Source organism: Vanessa atalanta, chromosome 21 (assembly GCF_905147765.1).
Source record: "Vanessa atalanta chromosome 21, ilVanAtal1.2, whole genome shotgun sequence".
NCBI classification, from domain to species: domain Eukaryota; kingdom Metazoa; phylum Arthropoda; class Insecta; order Lepidoptera; family Nymphalidae; genus Vanessa; species Vanessa atalanta.
In genome coordinates this window covers 2,956,423-2,983,908 of record NC_061891.1, presented here as the reverse complement: position 1 = coordinate 2,983,908, position 27,486 = coordinate 2,956,423, and the positions used below count along the sequence as shown (strand labels likewise).

Sequence of the window (27,486 nt, the reverse complement as noted above, 5' to 3'; positions counted from 1 at the left end):
CATACACACATATATAACTAACATGATTGTATTTCTTAGATGTTAAAAAAAAAGTAACTACTGAATTTCTTGCCGGTTCTTCTCGGTAGAATCTACGTTTCGAACCGGTGGTAGCTTCACTTAATGTAGTTTGCTAAATAACGATTCAAAAGTTCTTGTAAAAGCCTACTTGAATAAACTATATTTTGATTTTGATTTTTTTGATTTCAACCCGGAAAACAACAATACAGCAGTGCCTGACTACTGCTGTTTGGCGGTATAATTTATGATGAGTGGATGGTACCTACCCAGATGGGCTTGCACAAAACCCTACCATGGATACCATGGATTATTCAAGATTTTAACCAATGGTATCATGCCAATTCAATTTCAAAGTTATTATCTTAGCTTCTGATGTTGGTATAGGCTATGTGTAATTTAATAGTATAAGTAATATGTGTAACGATAAGTTTCAAAATAGTTTATTTATCGGCATTGCATAACCATCATATCACTTGCTTACCATGTCGATATAAAACTTGGACTTTAACCAAAGATAGCATATCAAGACAATAGTTCCAATTTGGGGAAGCACCATTGAATCTTTAATTTCTATTTATAATTCGTATTATTTGAAAATTTGTATGCGTCGAATGTTCTGTGACATGATGTTTCCTGCTAACGATTATAATTGTAATCATTCTATGAATCAGTATCGATTTATCAGGACCTTATTTATCTGCTTCCTCTTGACGTTGCTGTCTAGTGGAAGTCTAAGTTTATAAGTTCATATTTACCTTAGTTGTAGTAATCTGTTTTCCTTCTGGATGCCATGTCCTCATCTGATATTCGACTGATGACAATATTTTAAATAGCTATATTCATAGTATGTCATGAAATTACAGACACAAGGAACGTAGCATCTTCGATTATATATACAAGTTTCTGACTTCGCAAAGTCAATAAATTCTTCTTGGGGTATCAAGGTATCCGTTTCTATGGTAAAATTCCGCAGATATTTTTAACTTTGCCGATTCATAAATTCATTTCATTTGTAAAAATTGGTAATGAAGGCAATATTATTCAACACAAAAAAGCGTGGAGTTAATATTTGTCGAGGCAGTATATATTGAAAAATAGTAACTACTGAGTTTCTTGTCCGTTCTTCTCAGTAGAATCTGCATTCCGATCCGGTGGTAGCTTCACTTAATATAGTTTGTTAAATAACGTTTCAAAAGTGCTTGTAAAAGTTGATATTGGTTTAGATTTCTTGACGGTGAGCGCTGAATATATGTATATGTTACAAAATTACATTATCGCAATAGCTATTTAAAAAAATACTATATTCTTTATGTAAGGTCATACTATGTAATTTCTATGTATGTACAGAAGCCGTGGCGGATGGCATGTGGGGCGATCATTAATTGATCTCACCGTACGATGATACGTACATTTCAATGATAGGACGAGATAAGATAAATTAATCTTAGTTTTAGACATTCCAAGAGATTTTCTCATAGCTTTGCTGCTGTAAATTTTTAATATCCAATATTTTTACGAATCTTTTAAACGTATGCCATAGATTATTTACATGTCGAGCAATTATGCCCATTGAAAGTCTAAGTTTGTTTATTTGTTTATATCCCTCCTGCCTTTGGAATCGACTATAAATGTACGTTTAATCAGTATCGAACAAATTGTTATATCACGTACACATAATATATTCATAAGCATTTTTCAATAAAGGATAAATTTGTATGTTTGCTAACAACGTAATGAGGCTCGAATTGAATCAATTGTGTATATTTATCGGAGTAACGTTGGGTAGCCGTTCTAAATTGGAAACGAATTGACTCTAATTCGACATCGTTTCAGAACTTTTGTTCTATTTCTAGATACTGTTTCGAGTATCATGCTAACACTTTCCAATAGATATTCAGAAATAATGAACGATCGCTCTAGACGACTTAAAAGAATCTGTATCTGTTATACTTTTTATGAGTTTATTTTAAAAACGAAGTAAGAGAGGAATGATTTGTTACCGTAATATGTCAGATATTTTTGCTTCCTATAATAATTATAGTTAAATATTTATATAAAAAAGATGTTTATTATTCTAGGTTTGATGAAAAGGAGAGCATTTCTGGTGTCCAGCAGCTCAAATCTTCGGTCCAAAAGGGTATTCGTTCCCGCCTTTTGGAGTTGTACCCTCATCTCGAAAACCACATCGACCAAGTGCTGCCCAAAAAGGACACGTTCAGAATTGTGAAATGGTAAGATCCTATCATTCCTACTGTATTTACAATGTGAAAAGTTTATCTTTAGCATTCAGTACTCATCGCACATTGATATAAGGCAAATATGTTGCTACAATATACAATAACATAGTATTATGCAGTACCTTTGGTCTATTGTTTTGAGATTATATTGAATTAACTTTGCAATGACTTTCAAGACTACCTACGTCTTTTATAATAAAACAATTACAATATATCATAACATGATCATAAAAAATATTTTATAATATAAAACTCTGTAACAAACTCTAAAAATTGTTTTATGTAACATTGCCATACATTTTTTTTATCTTTTAAGAAGTATTTATTGAAACATTTTTAAATGTTTTTTTTTTATCTGTGCAACGAAATTATTTAAATATATTAGAATATAAACATTAAAAAAGATCAAACAAAGGTTGTATTTAAGTCTACAATGTCTGACTGTAGCACATTATGCGATTAGATATATATCGTCACGGAGGGTGTTTGGAGGTCACTTGTATTCCATGACGCGCAATAATATAAATACCTAATACCTACTTATGTAAAAGCTTCTAATTGAGTAATAATCCATTTTATATCAATAGAATAATAAAAATTCTAGCACTATAAATTACTCTTATGTTATTTTATTTTTTTTTATAATAAAATAGGTTGAAGTACCTATTTTTGCACAAAGGTACAAAAATATAGATAATAGTAACTTATTTAAAAAAATAAATCAATAAATAAAAGAATATATATCCACACAGTTTAAGGTGTAAAGAAATATCTTATTAAAGAATAAAAAAGTCAATTTTTATATCATTTTGTACATACTTTTTTTTTAATAATTTCAGTCATGACCATATCGAAATTATGGTGAATAGTGCCGGTGAACTTCTGTTCTTCCGCCACCGTGAAGGACCTTGGATGCCAACATTGCGACTTCTCCACAAGTGTAAGCTGAGATCGACTGTATTTATAAATTAATATTTTCCATAATGACTGTATTTGTCGCGGATCTCGTTATTATTATGATTCATCGGTCACAGTTATTATATGGATCGATAGCTAAACGTAATAGAAACAGTGCTCACTTCTAACAACGCTATCAAATGTATAATCAAAATATGCTGTGTTCAAACATGCTTTTTCATACGTATACATACATTTGATTTCTCTAAGCATAAGCAGACAGACAGACAGAGTTACTTTCTCATTTATAATATTATTGTATATCTTACAACAAAAAAAAATACTTTTTACTAATAATTGTTTACCTTATAAAATTGTAATAAGTACGATAAATAAACAACTTTTCTATGTACTCATATTACCATATAGAATATTTTTTATTTATTTTTGACGATTAATTAGATATTAATTTAGACTTTTTACACTTATGAGGTGAACATAAAATACTTTTCAAGACCATGTGTCCAATATTGTATCATTACATATTAATTTTAAATATACTTTAATCCATGCAGACAAAGATGATAATATAAGTACTATTAAATACTTAAAATGATTTATTGTTTTATTTAAATATTATATATCAAGATGCATACAACAAAAGGTACAAATCTTGATTTTTGCAAGAATCCTTGCAGTAATTGTAAAATTTTGTAATAAAGTATAATACATAATTTTAATAAGTATTCATTATAGATTTAATATTTATGTATCCTTTTTTTATTTATAGACCCATTCTTCTTGCCAATGCAACAAGTCGACAAGGGAGCAATTCGCTTCGTTCTGAGTGGTGCCAACATAATGTGCCCCGGCTTGACGTCACCAGGGGCACGAATGTCACCAGTCGAAAAAAGCAGCGTTGTGGCCGTGATGGCTGAAGGGAAGCAACATGCTTTGGCTGTGGGCATCACTTCTCTGTCGACTCAGGATATGTAAGATGTCTATAATATTTAATTCCTTAATCATTTATTAATGTAACTAATATAATTAATCATAATCAAAGGCTTATCACATTTCAAAAGTTTTTTAGAGTGATCAATAAACTAAACGTTTTATTACTATGTAGTTTGTTATCAAATAGTTCGTATAACTATGTAGTTATGAAATATGTTGATTTATAATCTGTAATTAATGGTTGTGTGTATTATCATTACTTAAAGATAACCTCAATTCGAAACAAAGTTCCAAAGTTCATAATTAGTAATGAAATGGAAAACTATTCAGAATCAGAAAAGTATGAAATGTATATAACATATATATACAAATGCAATTATATATTTTTTTTTCAGAGCTAAAGTAAACAAAGGCGTGGGGATAGAAAACTGTCATTATCTCAACGATGGTCTGTGGCAAATGAAACCTGTCAAGTGAATTCATAATCAGCTTATTTTCTAAAATAATTTAAGTTTTTTTTTATAACAATAAATAATGTATCCGTATAAATCGTATTTCATTTAAACCTATCGTCCCGCGTCGACTTTTTCTCATTGTTATTTTAAATAACAAATATTATTGACGTAATCAGTAAATTTATAATTAAAAATAATTTTACTTCTCTACGAACTTCAGCGAAAGGTAATTAAAATGGGTTGATTGATTTTGATTTGATTAATTGCGATCAACAGTGTAATCTGAACATTTCCAGGGAAAAATAAAACTGTCAATCTATTATAAAACTAAGCAAATTAAAGGGACTAGCAAGCGCAACTGTAACTTATTCTGGCCACTTTCTCTTTCGGCGTATGCATAAGGCGTCCTATAATAACTTTCAACTCATGAGCTATGGTTATAACACCTTTGCTGCCTATGGAAATTTCTTGCTACCCTACTTCCTGAAACTTTAAATAAACGAAGCTCAAATGGAGGTTTGACACAGAGTATTGAGTTTATACATAGGGTGCGACAACTAAATAAAGAAAAACCTCACCAAGTTTTAACGTACTAGACTGAGCCTAGCCGACCTATAGGAATATTTTCTCCAAAATTAGCAGTTAGCACGCCATAGTACATTTTTGTCCGCCATAAGTTTTCCTTTAGTAACATAAGTACATAAAATACTTAAAGGCAAGATATTTGAATATATAATGTTAAAAAAATTTGATATAGCCTTAGAGGTGACTTGTCTTGGTGTCTACCTAGTGTTTATGTTTTATTCATTAAAAGTTCGAGAAAATTCGAGACAAATGTTAATAGAGGTACTTATAATAATTACGTATAAAAAATTAGTGAAATGTAACATAGTAAAATTGGTATGGGATAATAAATAAATTAAATATTATTATTTCAAAATATCAATCAAAGACAGTTGCAATAACTTTTTATATAATTTATTAGAAGATTACCAAATAATTAATAAACAAAAAAAGGGTACATAACATAAATAATATGATAATGTACATTTTTTATGAATTATTAAAGTTTAAATTTGCCGCGCTAAAACGTTTCAATTTAGTCGTACGTAAAAATTGATAAGTAATTTATTGAAAGTTATATTAATTGTTGATATTATAAGAACACTGTGACTTGTTGTAATGAAAATATAAGATTTAATTTGGAACTTGTAGTGAATATGTATTACATGCAATTATTTATAATTAAAAATAAACTTTAGGATTGCACTTGTTTGACTTAACGATTGTACATACGTAGTTAAATACTCGGAACGTATGTTTTGTAAAAATGGCGACAGCAATTGTTAGTTCGGCTCGTCAGGGTAAATAATATTTTTTTTTATCCTTAAACTTACATTTATTCTAAAAAAAAAAACAATAAAAATGTGTAACTGTGTCTGTAGAAAATTGTAATAATTTCGTTTTACTCTCAGTAATTCATTATATACAATCTATATGTGACGTTGCTAGTCAGCTGTTTTTGATTTTATTTAAAAAATCAAAAAAGAAAGTGCAATGGAAATTTTGAAACAAGAATTCAATGTGTTAGTAATTTTAAGAATCAATTATATTGTAATTGTTTAAACGTTTCATTACGCAATATCATTTCAAATTTAGAAGTTCAAAGTTCATTCGACATACGTTTATTTTGATTTCGTAAAATTCAGTTTTAAGTGAAATTTGTGGTCAATATTTATAGTGGGGAGGCTAACAAGTGCTGCTCGAAGACTTTATTCGGATGCTTATCCTAAGATAACGACTCATTATACTATTCATCCCCGCGACAAGGATCCGAGATGGAAAGGTAACTGATAACATTTAGATGCTTAAATTATTTTAACTCTACGTCATTGCTATTAAATTAACAACAGTTATCTATTGTTTACTTTGATAACATATCTGGAATATTTAGGGGCTTATTTAAAATAAAATAAAAGATTAAAGTAACACTCATTTTAGTAATCAAAACATCTACCTATTTTAAACTAAAGATTTCTTTACAATTCTTATTTTAAATATCACTAACACTTTTTAAATGAGAATAATGTCAATTATCAGATATAAGTATGGAACGAGTGGCAGAGGAGACAGATATCCTCATCATTGGAGGAGGTCCCGCTGGTATGGCCGCTGCGATCAGGGCTCGGCAAATTGCTGAAGAAAAGGGTGCTGTATGTATGATTGACTTTACATTAAGATATGAGATTAAAGTCTTTTAGACAAAACATACAAGTATTTTAATAAATCTCAAGTATATATATTATATAAATAATTTATCTTATAATGTTTTACTTTAGTTATTTATTAGATAGTCTTTTAAATAAATTATTATTTGATTAGGAGGTGCGAGTAACACTATTAGAGAAAGCAGCAGAAGCCGGAGGTCACATACTCTCTGGTGCATGTGTGGACCCCATAGCTCTGAATGAGCTAATTCCTGACTGGAAGGATAAAGGGGCTCCAATGAACACGCCTGTAACATCTGATAAGTTTGGCCTGTTAACCAAAAGTGGGAGAATTCCAATTCCTGTATTCCCTGGTGAGTTTGAAAAAAAAAGCATAACTTTTTTTAATATTTCATATATTAATTAGTTATTTATTGGTATTTATAATAATCAATAATGAATAAATACCTCAAAGCAATTAATATTAATAGCTTTATTAATTTATATTAACCCAATTATTCCAGGGTTACCTAACTACAACCACGGCAACTATGTCGTTAGGTTAGGTCACTTAGTGAAATGGCTGTCTGAACAAGCAGAAGCAGTAGGCGCTGAGGTAAAAGCTATTGAACATTTATATTACTTAAAAACAAATAGTTTCCATTATAAAAATCTTTTTATTTATTAAAATTTATTTTAAATACCTGCACAGGTGTGGCCTGGTTGTGCCGGTGCAGATCTGTTATTCCGAGATGATGGCTCCCTTAAAGGAGTTGCTACAGGTGACGTGGGTATAGCTAAGGATGGCAGCCCAAAAGATATGTTTGAGAGAGGCATGGAATTTCACTCCAAGATCACTATATTTGCTGAAGGTAAGTAATATAAACGATAAACACATATAGATTTATAGTTTTTAGTTCTGTTATATGACAATGAACAAATGAATATAAGGGAACCAAGAGTACGAACATAAAAAAAATCCAAAGAGATATTTTACTTATTCAGTTTCTGGAAGTTCTGGAGTTGATTTGATTGGATGGGACACATCAAGTGTCTTCGAGTAATGTTTTAATACTAACTTTAACAGGAATGATAATTTGTATTTAGATATAACCTAGCACAGATATTAAATATACAAACGGAAGTCTGTGATGCAATAAATTTTTTTTTTAAATAAAACTATCACAACTGTTTATACTGTTTGCTATATTAAGATGATATATAGCCTAAAATATGAAGGCTAATAATACTACATTAATATTTTATGAAGTTTTAAGTTTTATAATATAAACAAGAATAAACAATAATAATGTAAATAAATTAAATTCAAAATTCCTATTTATTTAGGATGTCACGGACATTTAACAAAGATGGTGTCCAATAAATACAACCTGCGAGAGAAAAGCGAACCACAGTCATACGGTATAGGATTAAAAGAGCTTTGGGAAGTTGCACCAGAGGTAAATAATAATAATTTTAATATTATACCTACCTCGATTTTATTATAGTGCCTAAATAAAGAACTTATAGATCAATATGTTTCAAACTTATACCAGAAGATAGAGTAATTACTTTTAACATGGTTTAATTTGTCAGCTTTACTCACTGTACATTTAGACTATTGTGTAATAAATGTTAATTTCATGTTCTTGTGAAATAATAATTATAAATCTGATATTTAATATGAATCATTAAAAAATAAAGTTGCTTTTCACAAAACTACTATAAATAAAAACATGAATTGGCTTTTTATAAGATATATATATATAGGACTTATTAAGTAATTTTGATTATGCATTAGCAGCCCGTAAATGTCCCACTGCTGGGATAAAGGCCTCTTCTCCCTTTGATGAGAAGATTTGGAGCATATTCCACCACGCTGCTCCAATGCGGGTTGGCGGAATACACATGTGGCAGAATTTCGTTGAAATTAGACACATGCAGGTTTCCTCACGATGTTTTCCTTCACCGCCGAGCACGAGATGAATTATAAACACAAATTAAGCACATGAAAATTCAGTGGTGCCTGCCTGGGTTTGAACCCGAAATCATCGGTTAAGATGCACGCGTTCTAACCACTGGGCCATCTCGGCTCAATTTTCAATTTTCAATTTTGATTTGTATGTAGATATCATTTAATTAATATAACAATTTAATATTAGATTATTTATTTAAAAAATATTTTACTTATTTCTTCCAATTATATTAATTAAACCTTGTATTTTGTTATTAACTGAGTTGCCATAATTTATATTTGGAATTTTATAAGTATGTTCTTTTCAGAATCATAAACCGGGCCTAGTTGAACATACTATAGGCTGGCCTCTCGATAAAAACACATATGGAGGATCATTTATTTACCACCTTAATGTAGAGGAGGGTGAAGCACCCTTAGTTGCAACTGGTTTCGTGGTGGGACTTGACTATACAAACCCTTACATCAGCCCTTTCAGAGAGTTCCAAAGATTTAAGTTACACCCCTATATAAAGCCTATGTTTGAAGGTAAGTTATGAAATGTTTTTCTGTTATAAAAGTCATATATTTAAAAATCTGTCCTGTTGGGTACCTACCATATCTCGTAGGCTGTAATAGTACTCATCTCTTATTATACCGCGAAACATCAGTACATTTTACTGCCTACTTTTGAAAAGTGAAGGGAACAAATCCATAAACTCAGTAATAATATTAAAAAATATGTTATGTTGAAATGTTGTTACAGTTTTACTCATATTAAATATTTAATTTCAATTTTACAGGCGGTACTCGGATAGCTTACGGAGCACGAGCGCTCGTGGAGGGCGGCTGGCAGTGTCTTCCCGTCCCAGTGTTCCCAGGAGGTTGCCTGGCTGGTGACACTGCGGGTTTCCTCAATGTGCCCCGCATTAAGGGCACTCATAATGCTATGAAGAGTGGTAAGAACTCGAAACTATATTTTCATTTTTGAACATAATTGAGCTGAAATATGAATGATCACTTTTTTATTATTGTATCATGGCTAATGATCCTGATGGGTCAACCAACACTGCCCATAGACAATTTTTTAACCATTACTTACTGCATCAATGCACCATCAACTTTGTGAACTGAGATGTTATTCATAGATTAATCAAGTTCTCGACTAATAATATCGCGACAATTTGCTGACAAATGTGGTGTATTTGGCTTTTCTCCTCTTATGGTTGGAATAGAGTATACAATTATATTACATAAAAGTAAATATCACTATACGCCTCTACAGGCTATTCCAGTAGGAGTAGAGATAATTCAATGTTAAATTTACATATTTCATGTGATTTTCTATCTAATACACTACAGAAATTATATATAATTATTGTAAACCGACTCTTTTATTTTATTTTTATATTTTTATTAACAATAAAATATTATTGATTGCCGGTAATTATATTTTTGAATGGCAACAAAATGTGTGCGAGAAAGGAGGATACGGTATTTTCATTCATTCGGTTTTGAGCGTTGAAGGAAAAACAAAAGAAATGGAAAAAGAGAAAAATGTAAAGTCAAGAGAAAAGTAAAGAAAGTGATTGTGATATTTACGGAGTTTTATTTTGGACATATTTTGTTAAGTTTACGTAATGTATAATGACCATTTTTAATATGACTTCTCAAATACCAGTTACGACTTCACACATATTCAAAATTCAATTTTATCTACCAATCTATAATAAAAAAAAATTTATGTCAATTTCATATTTACGTCAATACAACGTCAAAGTTGATTTTTATTATCGTTCCTCCTGCCATTGGAAACGACGATAATTAGAATAGTTTCTAACGAGAATATTCTATTTAAGGTATGCTAGCAGCGGAGTCAGCCATGGAGCTGATTCTCTCAGGTGAGGCTACTCACGAGAAGGGTGTAACGCCCACTATGTATGAAGATAAACTGAGAGAGTCATATGTTTATAAGGAATTAAAGGTAATTTAAACTTAAGATTTATAAAAACTTGTTTATAAATCTAGGCTTTGTGAGAAGGACCATGTTTATTCTTTAATCTTTTCATAGTGAAAGTAATTATATAATATCTAAAAATGCATTTAGAACTTTATCTGTACTTTCCTTTGTTTTATTTTTTTAAATATATGCTTTAAAATTGAAATTGGGCCGATATATTACGATAACTGGTAATTTTATACATTATATAATTCAAAATACTTAATATAAAAACATTCTACAAGCCGGTCTTTGAAAGCGCTGCAAAGAAAGTTTGTAACAGAAACTATTTTAGCAAAATAAATTCAATGAGTAATCCGACGCATACCTACATGTAAAAATATATACGTATGTTATATACTAAATGTTATGTGGTAATAAATTAAAAGCTTAATAAATTTAAATATTAAATCTTAATCATTATGCTATCTGGTTCCTGAGTATGAAATAAACTAAAGATGATGATATTTTAAACTAAACTGTACAATTGTGATAAATTAGTTAAAGGATATATTTTATATTTCAGCAAGTACGAAACTGTCGGCCATCCTTCCACACGTCACTGGGCTTGTACGGCGGTGTGGCATACTCTGCATTTTCCACTATGATGCGTGGGAAAGAACCATGGACCTTAAGTCACGGAGGTAAACGTTCAATAAATACATACATATAAATCTATAGCATATAGCCTATCCTAATCGAATAAGGAGTAGATTCTTACCGACTCGTCGAGGTGTAGGCATACGACGATGAATGCACACGTCATTCCTCCCTCCCGACGACGGCGTCCTAAGCCGAGGTCCGGCCTCACAGGAGGCTCCTCAGGACGCGCGTATTCTGAGCCCTTAATATCAAGGCTTGAGTAGTTTAGCTCGCTCGGTGACGCTGTAGAGGCCAATAGGGCCAATAGCAATACACAGTTCGAAAAAAAAGGAGTAGATATATACAAAGTTAGATTTACACAATTCGTGCGATTTGCTAATAGGTCTGCTTAATTGTGCACCATACCATATGTGGTCTCTTGTGTTGTGACTTTATAATAGGACATATTTAAATATGAAGTAATACTGCAGGTTGACAGGTTCAGAATTTTATAAGAATTATAATTAACTGATGAATGAACTACATTCTACTTTAATAGGAATTTGCTGATCTGATTTCTGGACTGTGTGTCTTTACCATTTATTTAAAGGTGTTTTATAGGATATGACTAATTGATATTATATGTTTGTAATTAATTTATACAATTTTATGATAAAAATGTATCAGAATGTAAATGTATATTATATATATTATATGTATATTATATTATATATGTATTATATTATTGTATGTATATCTTAGTTAAAAATAATGCCTGAACTTTTAACTTACAATGGTTTTTTTTATAACCCATGAACTGATTGTATGTCTTTTATTATAATTATAGGTGCGGATCACGCGAAACTAAAACCTGCCAAAGAGTACCAACCAATAGAATATCCTAAGCCGGACGGTGTCATCACCTTTGACCTATTGTCATCAGTTGCTCTGACTGGTAAACTTTATTTATTACTTACTATTGTTGTGATTTTAGTGAAAACTTTAACAATCTGATAAACACACACACATGTTTTGACGCAAATACATTCGCACTTATACATACGTTCACATATTTACACTTGTACATGCACCCGAAATTGTATGAAATAAGAAAAGCCTAAGTAATATGGCTACTAGCAGTTAATTATTTGTTTCTTCAGGAACAAATCACGAAGCAGACCAACCACCACATTTGACGCTGAAAGATGACTCAGTACCTGTTAAGAGGAATCTCGCAATCTTCGATGGACCTGAGGCTAGGTTTTGTCCAGCGGGTGAGTTCAGTTTTTCAATTTCAAGATAAAAATATAAATATGTTATAATAAATTAAATTAATAGTTATATATTATTATATATTTGTTTCGTTATGGCGTGTATAATTAAGTGTTAGTAATATTTTATGGAGAAGGGCCAAGAATTCATCTGTTGCAAATTTAAAAATGGCGTTAAAAAATGTCATTCTTACTCTCACAGATTTTACAAATATAATTATAGCTATAGACAGGTGATAAAAACATTAAAAAAGTAGAAGTGATATATATAAAAAATATCATATATAATATCATAACATTTTAAAATTTTGTACATAACTATTAATGGTGTAGATAACCCGTTTGTTTAAATTGATCGAATTAAAATTGTAATACATGTAAACATTTTTTAATCATCGTAAATATTTGATTATGTATGTAATTTTACTTTTTTCATATTGATTTAAAAAAGAAACAGTTATTATTGTGTATTTCAACGTGATTAGTTAAAATTAATCAAATGAACCATTTCCCTTATAAACAATCATTGAATAGCTCCACTCTACAACTTCTGAGTTTGCAAAATAACAGTTACATAAAAAAAAAATTAAGTAGTTCAAAATTGGCTTCATAAATTTGCTTATGTGCTAATTGAGATCTGAGCAACCATAGAATTAGAGAAAACCTAAATCATTATTATTATTACCTGATAAATAATAATGTTAACTCATTTAATTAATAAATTAAAAGAGGTTTACTCCCAGATGTTGCAAGTATTGAAGGGTCAAAGGCCACTTTGAATGTGTTGGTCAGCACCTAAGCATACAATTATATAATTTGTTGTTTTTTTCTTTAGGATATTCGGTTATAGATATGCATACATGTTAGTTACATACATTACATCTGAAACTAATGTAAAGCGTGTATTTACAGGAGTTTATGAATTCGTCCCTATGGAGACAGGCGAAGGACAGAGGCTACAAATCAACGCACAAAACTGTATACACTGTAAGTTATTGTTATTCTCGGGATTGGAATCGGATTTTAGATTATTTATATATATATAGTTTTTTTTTTATGGTACATAAAGTATTTAAGTATCCACATCTGTGATGCATCAAGACTTCCAGATTTTTTAATACAATCTATTATGTATCTTGATAAAAATGGTCAGTTTTGTTTGAAATTTATTCAATAATCAATAATTTTAATCTCAAAAAAAACAAAATAAATAATAATACTCAGATAGCAAGTTATAAAATTTAAATACAAGATTTAAATGGCAAAAATATTTTACATAAACATTAATAAATAATAAATAAAATTGCTAAAAGTAAATAACTATTCCAAAATCCGAATACCAGAAACATGAATTATTATAAAAATAATTCTTTAAAATTACAGGTAAGACTTGTGATATCAAGGATCCATCGCAGAACATCAACTGGGTGGTCCCCGAAGGTGGTGGCGGTCCCGCTTACAACGGCATGTAAACTAATGTACCGGTTATTTATTATTTAAATAATTGAAGCTGTTATATACATATCCATTGGAATCCATTTACCGGAATATTTATTTGCGGCGTTAAATTATTTAGTTTGGGGCATCTGAATATTTCTTTTGTAATGAAAATAAAATGATCCTGATTTCTTTCAATTTCAAATTGGCAACTAATTCTAAGTTTCGTGGAGTTGATAGCAAATTTATTCCAAGATCCAAATTGAGTGTATTGATTGTGTCACGAGATTAGTTAGTGTATATAGTGTTATGAATATGAGTTAATGAGAATTATAGACATTATATATTTCTATTAGACCTTGTTTCAAAGCTATAAACGACAGCCCCTCATTGTTCTAGGTGAATATACATACTATGATAAAAAATATACTTCTAAAAGCTACCTGAAGTCAGGCAATGTAATATAATAAATCAATAAATTATCTGTTAGGATAGGGCCGGTTAAATCTGTGTTAAGTGGTCTATTTTAAAATGTAGTATATGGAGTATTCCTCAGCAAAATTTTCTAATGCAACTGGGTACTTATTTTGTTTAAAATTATATTATAACATATTAATGAAGCAATTGTAAAAAAATAATTTCAATATTTTTGCTAACGTTACTTGTTGCCATCAGTTGACGTCATACGGTGTTCCGTTCCAAAAAGAAGATCTAATGATCTTTTTCTCTTAAATGTCAATCGAATAATGTGACAGAACTTGAAGGCAATCTTCTTTATATTGACTAATAAAATAGACCATGCTGTTAAAACGAAACGAAAACTTCTTACATACATAACTTTTAGGTGGAACTGGAATTTTTATATATAATAATCATGTCCGTGAGACTACTGCCTTGATATTTGTATACCTTCATAGTTTTGTTTTTTGTACATACGTAGACAATGTAAATAAAATATATTTTTCTATAAAACGGTTTAGACATCTTTTTATATACAGAAACAATTTATTGTATTTTGAAAGTATATTTTTACAGTTCTATAATAATATATATTTGAATGGTACCTAATGGCTATTTGCACGAGTGTAAGAATCCCAATTAGAATAAGTGTTGAATTTATGCGTTGGAAAATCATAAATAAATATTTTAAATAAACTTGTTATTATTATAACCCAACCCAAAAATGGTAAGAAGTCATTTCGCTGTTTTTTTTTGTTGTGGCGTGATCATCTAATATTGACTAATTTTGTTATACTAAACTTTGGTCTTGTAGGATCTTCAAAATTTTCAAACATTGCACAAAAGTCGTATCTTTTTTAAAGGATATCTTAATTTTTTTTTTTTAATTATTTGATGACTTAACTTTAAATTAGGTCTCAGGGTCCGGGGTCGTCAATCGATTCTCGACCTTATTTATATAGACTATACAGCTGTGTCTAGAAACGGCCGTACAATAATATTTTTTATTTTTATTTATATTGTCAAACTTTATGCACCTAAGACGTCCAGTTAACAGCTTATTCAGTAAAGGGATGTTTTGTTAGAGGATTCTACAGCACCTAAATGAGTCGAGAGTTTTTAAGATTTTATAATGATATTAATTAGAAATATATTTCTGAAACGTGACTAGTTACTTTAAAGTTAATAGGGTCAATTATATGTATATGTGCTTAAAGGTTAAAATTAACACGTTAAAGAATGTGATTACCACAGCTAATTTTGTTTTATCTAATTGTCAAAAAATATTAGTAATCTGTGGTACTTGACAGAATTGTATTAGGAGTAATTGTAAAATGTTCGATTAAAGTCATGTAGCTAACAATATAAATTAATAGTCAGCAGGATGTTTGTAGCTGTTTTTGCATATGTGTTATTTTTATTAGAGGTATGTGCCCGTTATTAGTATCGGTCTGTAATGTTGTGTTTACTACAACTTTACCACGTACGTAGTCTTTGTATACAGAAGTATAAAAACGTTTAAAAAAAAAGTTTTTTTTTAAACTAAGCTTAAGAAACTTTGAACGAAAGATGAAATCATTATCATTCAACAGTCATGATACAAATGAGTTTCAACTTTATGAGACATTTGTTTTTCTGTGTTCCATGAACATAACAAGTAATACCTGATGATTTTGTTGTGAGGAAAACTTGCATGTGTCGAATAAAAATTGTCGAATAAAATCCAACTCACTACGTCTACAACCCGCTTTCGAGTTTTGTGGTAGAGTGCGTTTCAAGACTTGTCCTCAAAATGCATTTATCCATCAGATATTTACAGGCGGTTACTTAAAATTGGTTCGTTAAAATCAATCGTATCGCAATTTTGGCAAATTATAAACAGAATCATATTAAAAGAGCCCATTATATCCACTCGAACATGGTAGTAATTTGAAAAAATAGCGTGTCATACTTTTATTACACCATAACTGTGCGGACCGGCTATTATTGCGTTATTATGTCTGTAAAAAAAGAGTTCATTGCCATATCCACCTGTTTGCTAATGGATTTACTCTCAGGCGGCTTTTTGTCAATTACCGTATGAATAATGACGCTATAAAAGAGCTTTGATCGAACGCTACAAAATGAACATTTTGTTAGAAAGTATTGTTTGTTCGTTTAGATATTTAGAGTTTACATTCACGTTATAAATTGTACTTAGTTTATTCGTTTATTTGCTTTTCTTTGCGGTTATACAATTTAAGAGAGAACGGGTTCTTCCAGCTTGACCTAGGCCAAGCGGGGTACGGGCCTCGAGGCTGCTTACCCGGACTGGTCCTCCCCGGTAGCCGCAGCAACCGCACATTTCCTTTTGACCCAGTGGGATAGGGCCATTTTAGCAAAGTAGTTGTTATATTTCTGTGGTGTCTTGCCCTTGGGTATATCTTGTTCGGTGGTTGTCGTCGTCCTATTCGTCGCAGTCATCGATGCCTGCGATGGGGCAGATGTCAGGAAATAATAGGAGTTCCCGAGGCTGATGACGCCCCTCAGTTTGACGTGTTTGTTATATCCAATTTGTTGTTTCTCGTCGCTAGTCGGAAGCGCATCAATTTATTTATCGTCTAACTGATAATCATGACAATTGATGTTTATATACACACAGACAGGGCAAAGTGTGCTGCGTTTTGCTTAATAGTATGTAATAGTACCTAATTTACATTTACCCCAAAAAGCTGTGCCGGAGTTATCTAATAAATAAATAAATAAATAAATAAATATTGGACAACATCACATACATTACTCTGATCCCAATGTAAGTAGCTAAAGCACTTGTGTTATGGAAATCAGAAGTAACGACGGTACCACAGGCACCCAGACCCAAGACAACATAGAAAACTAATGATCTTTTTCTACATCGACTCGGCCGGGAATCGAACCCGGGACCTCAGAGTGGCGTACCCATGAAAACCGGTGTACACACTACTCGACCACGGAGGTCGTCAGTATATTATCTATAGTAATAATTAGATGTATAGTGAAATAGTAGTCGCGTCATTAGGTATTGATCATAAAAAGTAGCCTATGTTATTGGAGTCGCTTGAGAGAGAGCTTGCTTTATAAGAAATTTCATCAAATTCGTTCAGTGGTTTGGCCACAACAGATAAGACAGACATACCGATTGAGTTACTTTCGCATTTATAATATTAGTATAGACTACAATTTGTATTCCGGTATAAATATTATATTATATGTCTCATTAAATTTAATAAATTGTTACAGTGAATAAAGAAACTCCGCCACATTTGTGTTCACAGAAAAAAATGGTCAAAAATAAAATAAACATTAGTGTGTTTGTATTTGTCGCATGTCACTCGTGAATTGTTTGGCAATTGGCAATTGACTTACGGTTATACGAGTATCCTATAAATTTTATAATTATTATTATAGTCAATATCGCCTTTCATTCTGACATTTCACGAGCGTGTTCTGCGTTGAGTTATGAGTATTTTCTTATAGAATAGCATAGCAATTTTCATCGCAAGCGATACTAGTCTGTATAATAATAAAATTATACATGCGTTGTAACCAGTCGCATAATTATATATTTCTGTCAGACAAAACAGATTACGATTAAGGAATACTTTAATAAAAAACCTTAGAGGTACCGGTACCTTGTCGTCTTGACACAAATATTAAACATTCCACGGAATATATATCTTGATTAAATTTAACAAATTTTGTTAGGGAAAAAGAAGATGCACAGGGCAAATTTATGTTTGTAATAAAGTCTCTTCGCCGCTAACACCCCATCCCGCGTGATGGGCCATCAACCATTTTTACGATCTAAATTTGTTTAGACGTTAACCCCTTAGCTTTGGGTCAGCCCTTGTTATAGACAGTGTTACTTGTTTCGTTTTTTTATATACTTTTTGTTTTATGATATTTTTTATAATAAACTAATTTAAAGTTTTTTATTATATTAAGTTTTAAGTATTTCTCTTAAAAGTTAGTTTACTTAAAAGTTCAAGGCAACTTGCCTAAGATGACTTATTTTTGGTTGGTTGGACGTAACCATGGAGAAATATAACAATTACTGCGCAATAATAATTGTGAAAGTTAAACTGTTAGAGTTAAATTAAAAACCAACTATAAAATTTACTCGAGTTTCACGAAGATGATCGAAAAAATTTAAGCAATATAAATAAATAATAATCTCAAAAATACTGCAATAAAATGTTATTATCAGTATAATGTAGGCAGTTTGAAAAGCTTGTCATTATTAAAATAATAAAAGCAAGTTGTGTGACCATTGTAAAGTTGTTGTGTTATATCGCATACGAGATAATTTTGGGATGTTACTGAAGGCAATTTTCGAATAAAACGGTAATGTTTATGAGTCCCTCAAAATTAGGGATGCGAGAGCGGGTTGCGAGCGTACCGCGTGACTGGATCAAATATTACAATGTTGAAGAGACTTCTAAAACTCAGTGATACACTATAGTTTCTCTTTTTAATAATGTACCTTAAATCATTAAAGAGAGTCCACCAAGTCAGTTCCTTAGAAAGATAGTTTGTACCTTTTAGATTGTCAACACGCATGTCATAAAAGTTTCTATAAATCAACTATCCACAAAAAATACAGTGTTGTGATTTTCTGTAATATTGTCAACAGTAGCCATCACAAGTATTTAATTGACAACGCACCATTAAATTATTTAATAGTATTGTTATAGCCTGTAAATGGCTTACTGCTTAGCTCCTCTGCTTTTTTGAAGAGTTTTAGGGCTAATTCTACCACGTTGCTCTAAGAGGGGTTGGTAGATGCACGTGTGATTTTCATACGATAAATGAAGGTTTTTTTATTAAGTTGGAATTAGGTTGGAAGGAACAAACATCAGAAGATGGAAATTATGCACAATAATAAATATATCTTATATATCCTATATATATTTAACATTGATTCGTGTTATTTACAACCAGTAAAAATTAGTAAAATTGTTTATGTCATTCTTTTTGGTTAGAGAGTATATAATACATTTGTAGTAGTATACAGTAGGCCAGAAAGCTATGTTAGAGTAGGGTCTATGTCGGACCCTGAGGACAGCAGTTAGGATGACCTAGTGTTGCCGTATGTTCTGGTGTGGAGTGCGGGGGCAAGATCACCTTGAACTCCTGAAGTGAGCTCCGCTGATCGCTCAGCTGCGCGAGTGGCCGTGGAAGCGTTATATCGACATCCCGCAGTCTCCGATCTGTGTTGAGGACGGCCATCACAGTGGTTTTCGTTTTGGTTGTAGGGATTCCAAGTAATGCGTTCCAATGGAATCGTGTACCTTACACGGAAAAAACAAATATAGAGTCTTTGCCGAAGGGTTCTGTAGTAATGGTAAGTATACATTTAGTGTAATTAGTAGTAAAACAATATGGATCCAATCTTTGACAATGTTTCAAAATGATTTTTGCAATGACCTATATATCATTTAGCGTTCTTAAATATATTTTGATTGATCGAGGTGGCGATGAAAATTAAAAAAAAGAAAGGGAATGATAAATCACTTCATTATTTCCAAGTAAATGATATGACAATAACGTCGTGACGCGATCGGAATGTCTCAAAGTAGGTACCTACTTTATGATTATTTTAGGATGTTTGATGGATTGAATTCGCCAGTTTGTCACATCTTTATTATATATAATATAGTCTCTACTAAAAAGTTCTAATGCTATTAGTGTAATTGCTCTTTTAAATTTATTTATTTATTATTTAAAGAAACATTTACCATTATTCTTGAAAAAACGTGTCAAATTATGATTATTGCATCGAACATTAAACAGACAGGCAGATTGTATAGTACAGTACAGAGTGTTAACTACGTTGATCTAGTTTCTAACTAGTAAGAGCGCATCCCACATCCCGAGGTTCAAACTCAAGGTCGGGCGATAAAATGTTATTGAGATTAGTCGTAAAAATTCTGAGCCCGGAGTCTGGTTGTTGGAAGTGTGTACACTCCCGTGCCTCGGGAAACACGTAAAGCCGATGGTGAATTGCTGTCTCATCGAATTATGACATCGGAAAAACAGGGAGTGTACTTTTGCTTTTGCTGACCCATAATAATTCAGCGGAGTAAGTCAATCTTGTTTACTTTTTTGTTGTCTGTTGAAATTGATCATTTGTTTATTTAAACTGTTAATCTATAATAATAATACAATAATAAAATAATCCAAATCTATTATGGTATTCACTACGACAATAATGAATATGATTAATTATGTCTGGTCGTATAATTGTTGGATAACCGAATGCGTAGCCTACGTTTATCGTTGTCAGTTTAATGATACAAAAGGTATTTTGAGCAACCAAGTTTTCTAATTACAGCTCGTTGTTGTGGTTTTTTTCGTGTAATTGTTAAAACAACATGAGATTATTTTTCTTTTCCGTTGTTTCAATTTAAGCGCGAAATTGTATAAATTCATTTACGTCGTCATCCGACTTAAGAGTGGGGCCGAATTGAAAAAGTTTTGTTCAATTATAATTCGTGGAACGATGCGCCTCCTACAATGTATTCTTTGCTTATTGAGAGGATTATCTTTACAAAGTGTACATAATAGAAAAAGTTTTGCTTTAAAACAAACTTTGTTAAAGTAACATGTAGTCTTTAATAGCTTTTAAAGTATCTTAGAAATTCAGAAGAAAAATATGAGATTGATGTTAATTTTCATTGATGGATAATGAATAAATTAATCTTATTTCTTTTTCGTCCTGTGTTATATCCGTCTTGTTTCTATAAAATTACGCTTCGTATGCGAAATTAAGGTTTACGTATGTTACTCGAAAAAATCTTTAGAAAAGGTGTTAGGTAGCCTAAGTGTTAAGTCAGGTCGTCTCTTAAAGTCTACATATATATGTTGCATGCATGCATTGCATGAAAATATTCCGTAAAATCTTTGGGAAACAATGTTCTTTCAAATTACATTACTATGAGTATTATGGCTGTAGCTCTACGTTCATTGTTTCATTACATATATTGTTATCATAATATATATACTCCTCGTATATGTTCTATACTCGCATTATAGATTCAACAATCTATCATCATCATTAATCGATTACTTTAAGAGTTACAAGTAACAAGTAGACGATATAGACGATTCTTAAATTCTTAATTTCATATACATGGGATTTAGAAAATTACGAAACGTTTTGTATTGGGACGCTTTTAAATTACGTTTCGTAGATAATTTTACCAAACGTAAGAAAAAAAATATCGGGTTATAAATAGAGTACTGTCTGGTTATTCAGTCAGAATAAAAAATAAAGTAGATATAACAGTTAGTGAAGAATTATACAAAATAATAATTGTCCCCAGTGTGACGCGGATGACTATTATTACACACCATACAATGTCACTCGACCTACCCTGTCTGGTATTGCCGCCTATCGGTCTTCGCTAACATTGGACTGGTTAGCTGCAGAGGATTCCCGTCAAAGAGAGCTGGCAGCTGCCTTTGAGACGGAGTTAGCTCCAGCGAAAGTCTTTAACACGGATTGTATCGCTTATCCCAGACCAGCACCAGGAAAAATAGGAAAACTAATGCTGGAACTGCTTAAGTAAATCATAATTTATTGTTTATCTCGTTAAGTAAATATCTTGAAATGCATGAAAAACAATAACGTTTAAGTATAATCACTTTTATCAAATATTAGAAAACATATACATTTTTTTTACGTTTAGGAATTTAGAAGGAGATGATGGAATATTGATTCCTGAACTGATTCAAGTTTTGATTCGTACGAAATTATTAGTGGATACTTCGATTCTCGAGTCAGAACCCGATTTTGAATCGTTGGTTAAGACACCTGGCGTGATGATGGGTGAACCACATACCACATTTCCAAGGGTGATGTCGATCGTCTGGATGCTTGTGACCGATGCTGCTACAACAAGAAAATTTGGATGGTGTCCAATAAAAAAGGTATTAAGAAGAAATGGTTAGACAATGATTTACTCATCACTAAATATTTATCAAAAAAATTAATACATTTGTCCTCATAGTTTGCTGACCGTCTAATTGAAAATCGGCTAACGTCAAAAACCGTGTGCGCAAACATAACTCCACTCTCTATTCCCAAACTCTTATAGGTCGATGGCAGAACAATCCGACCCGAGAGTGATGAGCGCAGTCGTATGTGGTTTCCTATAGACAAGAGAACGCTGACCTGATCTTCTGAATTTTGTCTTCAGGTTCAATGGCTTTATATCGTTTCCGAAGCACGGGAACGCTGAACAAAAGCAACTTACAAAATTATTTCTGATTCGAAAATTTCTTGACAGAAAACCCATAGACTTTTATTGCTCGACTAACATTGATGAAAAACTTGTGACTTTAATTAATGACGTGTAAAATCTCTATGATCTTCATAATGAAACTCATTGAAATATAACGATATCCACGTTTTCCTACAGGTTAATCAGTATCTAATGGTATCAAAACCATCAGAAACTGCCAAACAGATGCGAGCGCTAGAAATTGTTGTATCCCGAGCTCGTTTCGTCATGGAGGAGTTTATACAGAGCATTACCCCTGTTAACATATACCAAAAGAAAACGACAAGAAAGGCAAAAGTTAGTACAGTTTCAAAAGTTAGTAAGTTAGTACAATTTCCGAGTGAAAATGGTTTATATTAATAACTTTTTAGGTTTTTTTAGTTTTTGTAGGATTAGTTAACCAATGTAATTGCAGGCACAAGGGACATAACATCTTACCTCCTAAAGTTGGTGGATGGTTTGTGTGATGTAAAGAATGGTTGATATTTTATTACAGTGCCAAAGTCTTTTGGCGGTGACCACTTACCAGCTGGACGTCCATTTATTGGTTCGCCTACCTGTTATATAATTACTTTCTCAGTGAAGAAAAAAGTCCATATCCGAGGATGAATATAAAATTAAGTGCCTAATACACTACTGTACGGTACTGAAATTGACCTAGTTTGTAGAAATTATGATAGATATACTATTTTTATATAAAATATTTACAGTCTCTACAAAAAGTACCCGCTACTATGAAACATGCGATGAAGCCACGTGCTCATGAAAAGGTTAAACAATATCTTAAAATATTTTTTTTAAATATAACTTTATTAAAAAATAATATAAAAAATAATTAAATTGTAATTAATCTATTTACTATCTATCAAATAAATTGTTCGAAAAAAGTAACTCGAAAATATTACTGGTTCTTTTCGGTAGAATCTAGCACATTTCGAACCGGTGATAGATTTGAACTGAAGCTTGGTAGTTATAGCCTTTAAAACAAAGGTGTAATGTACTTGAATAACAAATATTTCGATTTCGAATTTGTTAATAATTTAAATTTGCTACCCGTTCGGAATTTAAATTCTATCGAGAAGAACCGGTAAGAAACTCAGCAGTAAAAGTGTTCCCAAAAGCCTACTCGAATAAAGTATACTTTAATTAACAAACTAGGCCGAAGTAATTGTATATATTATCTTACAAGTTCTGTTTAAACTAATAACAGGTTTAATAGCTTAATTAATGCAGTTGATAACCTAATTGTAATTGATTAATTGTCTTTGTTAAGGCCCTTTGCTTAATCACTCTGAATAAATTACATTAGCAATTACTTTAATTCCTCAAATCGGATCGAAGATAGATTATTTTAACATGTGGTTTTTATTTTTGGTGCATTGAACGCAGAATATATTTGCCTCATATTGTCAAATATTAGTATGATTGTGTTGCGGTTTGAAGTGTCAGTGTGCCGGTGTAAATACAGGCACAAAGGACATGACCTCTTAGTCCCTGGGTTGATGGCACTGGCGATATGAGGAATAAATTAAAATTATTAGGTTACAAAAGTCACAGGGCAGTGATCACTTAGCATCGGGTGGTATTTGTTATTCCGTCTTCCTAAATTTCTTAGAGAATAAGGTCTATTTTTTTGTATATGCTTGGGTAGAAAAAAGTTTGTATATTTATGATGCGATAGCAATTATTGTTGGATTCGGTGCCGGTCAAGTCAAGGTAGGAGAACGAGATTTATTTATGACAAATCTATATCTAAATTGTGTGAGCCAAGATGGCCCAGTGGCTAGAACGCGTGCATCTTAACCGATGATTTCGGGTTCAAACCCAGGCAGGCACCACTGAAATTTCATGTGCTTAATTTGTGTTTATAATTCATCTCGTGCTCGGCGGTGAAGGAAAACATCGTGAGGAAACCTGCATGTGTCTAATTTCAACGAAATTCTGCCACATGTGTATTCCGCCAACCCGCATTGGAGCAGCGTGGTGGAATATGCTCAAACCTTCTCCTCAAAGGGAGAGGAGGCCTTTATCCCAGCAGTGGGACATTTACGGGCTGCTAATGCTAATATCTAAATTGATTTGCTAAAATATTAGTGCTATTCTTAAAGAACAAACATGAAAATCTTCACAGAAATCGATCGATACTATAATATCAAATTTTGAGGACAAGAGTATTACTACCGAGCCGGTTTTTAAAATTATACAAACGTATTATTCAACACAAGATTATATATATGATAAAGCTAATACTTGTTGACTCTTAGGCAGGATATATTATTGTGTTGAACTAACATAATGTATCTCAAATGTTAGAAAAGAGTAACTTCTGGGTTTATTGCCGGTTCGTCTCGGTAAAATCTATCGAGAGGTTATTTACTTTACCGATTTTTTACTGTTCTCAATCATTGAGAACAATTAGAAATCAAATATATATCAATAGCATATAATATTTGACTTTTTTATAGGTGCCTCTGCCTTACCAACTTGGTGTTTCGCAGTCAACGTCACAGGAAATTACTGATTTTAGTTTCGATAATAACGATCCGAAGCAGGAGACTGTCACCAATAACAGCCTGCAATTACATACGAAATTAATGTTTTTGATGTTTATATTTTTTATATAATAAAATTATTTAATTATATTTATTTTTTTGATAACTTATTTATATATTGAAATAGCTACATACATTATCGAATTTACTGGCTGCTAATGCCAATTATCGAATCGCTATTATTTACTCAGGTTTTTTTTTTGTTGATATCGATTAATTTTATTCGTTGAAGTCGATCCGTCTCGAGTCTGGACTTGAAAAGGAAAAGAGAGTACTCTGTGTTTGCGCAAATACTATGCAAATAGTCTCTGAGATGGTCAGAAGAATGTATAGTATTAATAAAATTATAGAACGTGTGTGTGTGTGCTAAAGGTCAAAATTGAGATGTATTTGGATTTAGCCAGACTTTGTACATTTCTTTATTGTCACTGTAATCTTAACAATCAAGCAATCTTTATCATATAATATAATATATATCTTTATATATATCGACCATAGCCTCTCGTGGTGTTGAGTTTGTGGACGGCATTAAAAAAATCTCAGAATGGTTGACAATATTTTAAATTAATTCTGTGTTTTTTTTTTCAGTTTTTTGTATTACAGTATTCGTAAGCTCTTTCTGCTAAGCATTCTGTTTTATTTAAATTTATCTATCCATATTTATATACGTACAAATATTATTCCAAAACAACAAATTATGGAGTGCCATTCCTCCTCTGCCCACCGTGCTGCCAATACGAGAACGGAGTCTAAATATAACATTATTAAAAGGTGTAGAACAACTTATGCATAGTCTATTCCAATCAAAAAATAAATGAAGCAAAATAAACAATTTTAAAAATAAATTGTCGCGATATCTTTGGTTCTCTTCTCGAATAATCTATGGCATTCATTATGCATTCTTAAAAATGGCGTTTTGAATGCCGGCGAATTGTTATAGAAATTTTGAAAGTAAAATTAAAGTGGATGTAAGATTAGTCAGAAGTGCACAGTATACCAGAGCTGTAAGCAAGTCGCATGGAATATTTAAATCTAAGGTTTGTTTATCTTTACCTCAGCTCGGATTTGAAAAGTGGTTATTAAGAATCAAGTTATCTATGCTATGAAGTAGGTAATGATGTTAGAAAATACAAAACTTTGACTTTTAATATATTTAAACGATACAAGCATGGAATTAGTCGTGATGTATGTAATCTTAATGATACTGATGGTCTGAGTTTTAACATTTAAGACAGTTTTTTCGTGCATACATTTTCGATCCAAAGACTAATTACTACTTGAAGTGTACTCAGATCTGAAATAATAAATTAATTAGTATTAGATTAATATTCTATATGAAGATACATTATCTGTGTATTTGTCCATCTGTCATCTTGAGCGACACGTATCGCGTGGGCGCGGGAAAATTAAATACATATATAAATTGGCGCGTAGTGAGCACGGCGTGTCTACTAGCTGATATAAATTATATTATATATTTTATCTAATTTGTTAAACCGACCAAAAAGTGAACATTACACAACTTACAGAAGAATGAGATATTTCCGAGTCTCTTACAATCACGGTCGTGTATTTTTTTTAATAATAAATATTGGACAACATCACATACATTACTCTGATCCCAATGTAAGTAGCTAAAGCACTTGTGTTATGGAAATCAGAAGTAACGATAGTACCACATATTTAAAACGTTTTGAAATGTTGCTATCATCAAAAATAACTTTAAATTATGCTCTACTTCACTGTGTACGATCTGCTTAGGGCTGTAAAAGTTTTGGATCCAATACTCACTTCCTATGTCACTAACGTATCGAAAAACACGAGCTGTACTTTAGTTGGAGAGAAAAATTTTATATCAGTAAATTCGTTTTGAAAGAAAATTAATACCTAAGCTTAGGTATTAAAATTAAAAGTGTCATTTGTGTAATGAAATTACCATAAATAACCGCTGGTAGGGCTCTCTGCTTGCTCATCAGAACAATTGGGTTCTATTCACTTACGAGTGTTTACACTGGCAAACATCAATTACAATACATTATTACAGAGGTAAGTGACAACGATTTTTAGATTCTCTAGTGTAAGAAGTGGTTTTGATAGCCTTCTTGATTATGGGCGATAGCGAACATTAAGGGAAAAATGCAAAAATCTTAAAGTAGAC

General features: G+C 31.5%; 3 protein-coding genes across 5 annotated transcripts in view; all 3 read left to right on the top strand.

The window, feature by feature from the left end:
- The window catches only part of LOC125072287 (malignant T-cell-amplified sequence 1 homolog), a 35,461-nt gene extending 30,809 nt beyond the window's left edge, over positions 1–4,652 (top strand). For 2 of the 3 annotated variants that reach the window (XM_047682853.1, XM_047682852.1), the window contains exons 2-5: positions 2,100–2,252; positions 3,098–3,198; positions 3,946–4,147; positions 4,505–4,652. In XM_047682853.1, the coding sequence (XP_047538809.1) occupies positions 2,100–2,252; positions 3,098–3,198; positions 3,946–4,147; positions 4,505–4,586 (538 nt within the window). In that variant the 3' untranslated portion in view covers positions 4,587–4,652. Of the gene's footprint in view, positions 1–1,909; positions 1,999–2,099; positions 2,253–3,097; positions 3,199–3,945; positions 4,148–4,504 lie in introns of those variants that run through there. The other variant, XM_047682851.1, reaches the window with a different exon arrangement.
- Positions 4,653–5,835: 1,183 nt separating this feature from the next.
- On the top strand, positions 5,836–15,169 carry LOC125072325 (electron transfer flavoprotein-ubiquinone oxidoreductase, mitochondrial). Its single transcript, XM_047682929.1, has 15 exons — positions 5,836–5,928; positions 6,306–6,410; positions 6,665–6,777; positions 6,947–7,145; positions 7,296–7,387; positions 7,484–7,643; positions 8,119–8,231; positions 9,055–9,274; positions 9,529–9,684; positions 10,585–10,709; positions 11,251–11,368; positions 12,154–12,261; positions 12,467–12,580; positions 13,490–13,564; positions 13,961–15,169. The coding sequence occupies exons 1-15, from the start codon at positions 5,895–5,897 to the stop codon at positions 14,047–14,049; spliced, it is 1,821 nt and encodes a 606-aa protein (XP_047538885.1). The 5' UTR covers positions 5,836–5,894; the 3' UTR covers positions 14,050–15,169.
- Positions 15,170–15,851: 682 nt separating this feature from the next.
- Positions 15,852–26,121, top strand: LOC125072199. The gene is made up of 7 exons (XM_047682723.1): positions 15,852–15,899; positions 21,817–22,058; positions 22,183–22,423; positions 22,915–23,073; positions 23,487–23,546; positions 25,242–25,351; positions 26,100–26,121. Exons 1-7 carry the CDS (start codon positions 15,858–15,860, stop codon positions 26,119–26,121), a joined length of 876 nt encoding a protein of 291 aa, XP_047538679.1. The 5' UTR covers positions 15,852–15,857.
- The last annotated feature ends 1,365 nt before the right edge of the window (positions 26,122–27,486 follow it).

Excerpts from the sequence above, each read along its gene's own strand:
- LOC125072325 (XM_047682929.1), top strand. The coding sequence starts at position 5,895 with ATGGCGACAGCAATTGTTAGTTCGGCTCGTCAGG. Across the intron at positions 7,146-7,295 it reads TCCAATTCCTGTATTCCCTG|GGTTACCTAACTACAACCAC; the intron begins GTGAGTTTGAAA and ends CAATTATTCCAG. Across the intron at positions 12,262-12,466 it reads GTCATCAGTTGCTCTGACTG|GAACAAATCACGAAGCAGAC; the intron begins GTAAACTTTATT and ends TTGTTTCTTCAG.
- LOC125072199 (XM_047682723.1), top strand. The coding sequence starts at position 15,858 with ATGTTTGTAGCTGTTTTTGCATATGTGTTATTTTTATTAGAG. Across the intron at positions 15,900-21,816 it reads ATGTGTTATTTTTATTAGAG|TGTGACGCGGATGACTATTA; the intron begins GTATGTGCCCGT and ends AATTGTCCCCAG. Across the intron at positions 23,074-23,486 it reads AAACGACAAGAAAGGCAAAA|TCTCTACAAAAAGTACCCGC; the intron begins GTTAGTACAGTT and ends AAATATTTACAG.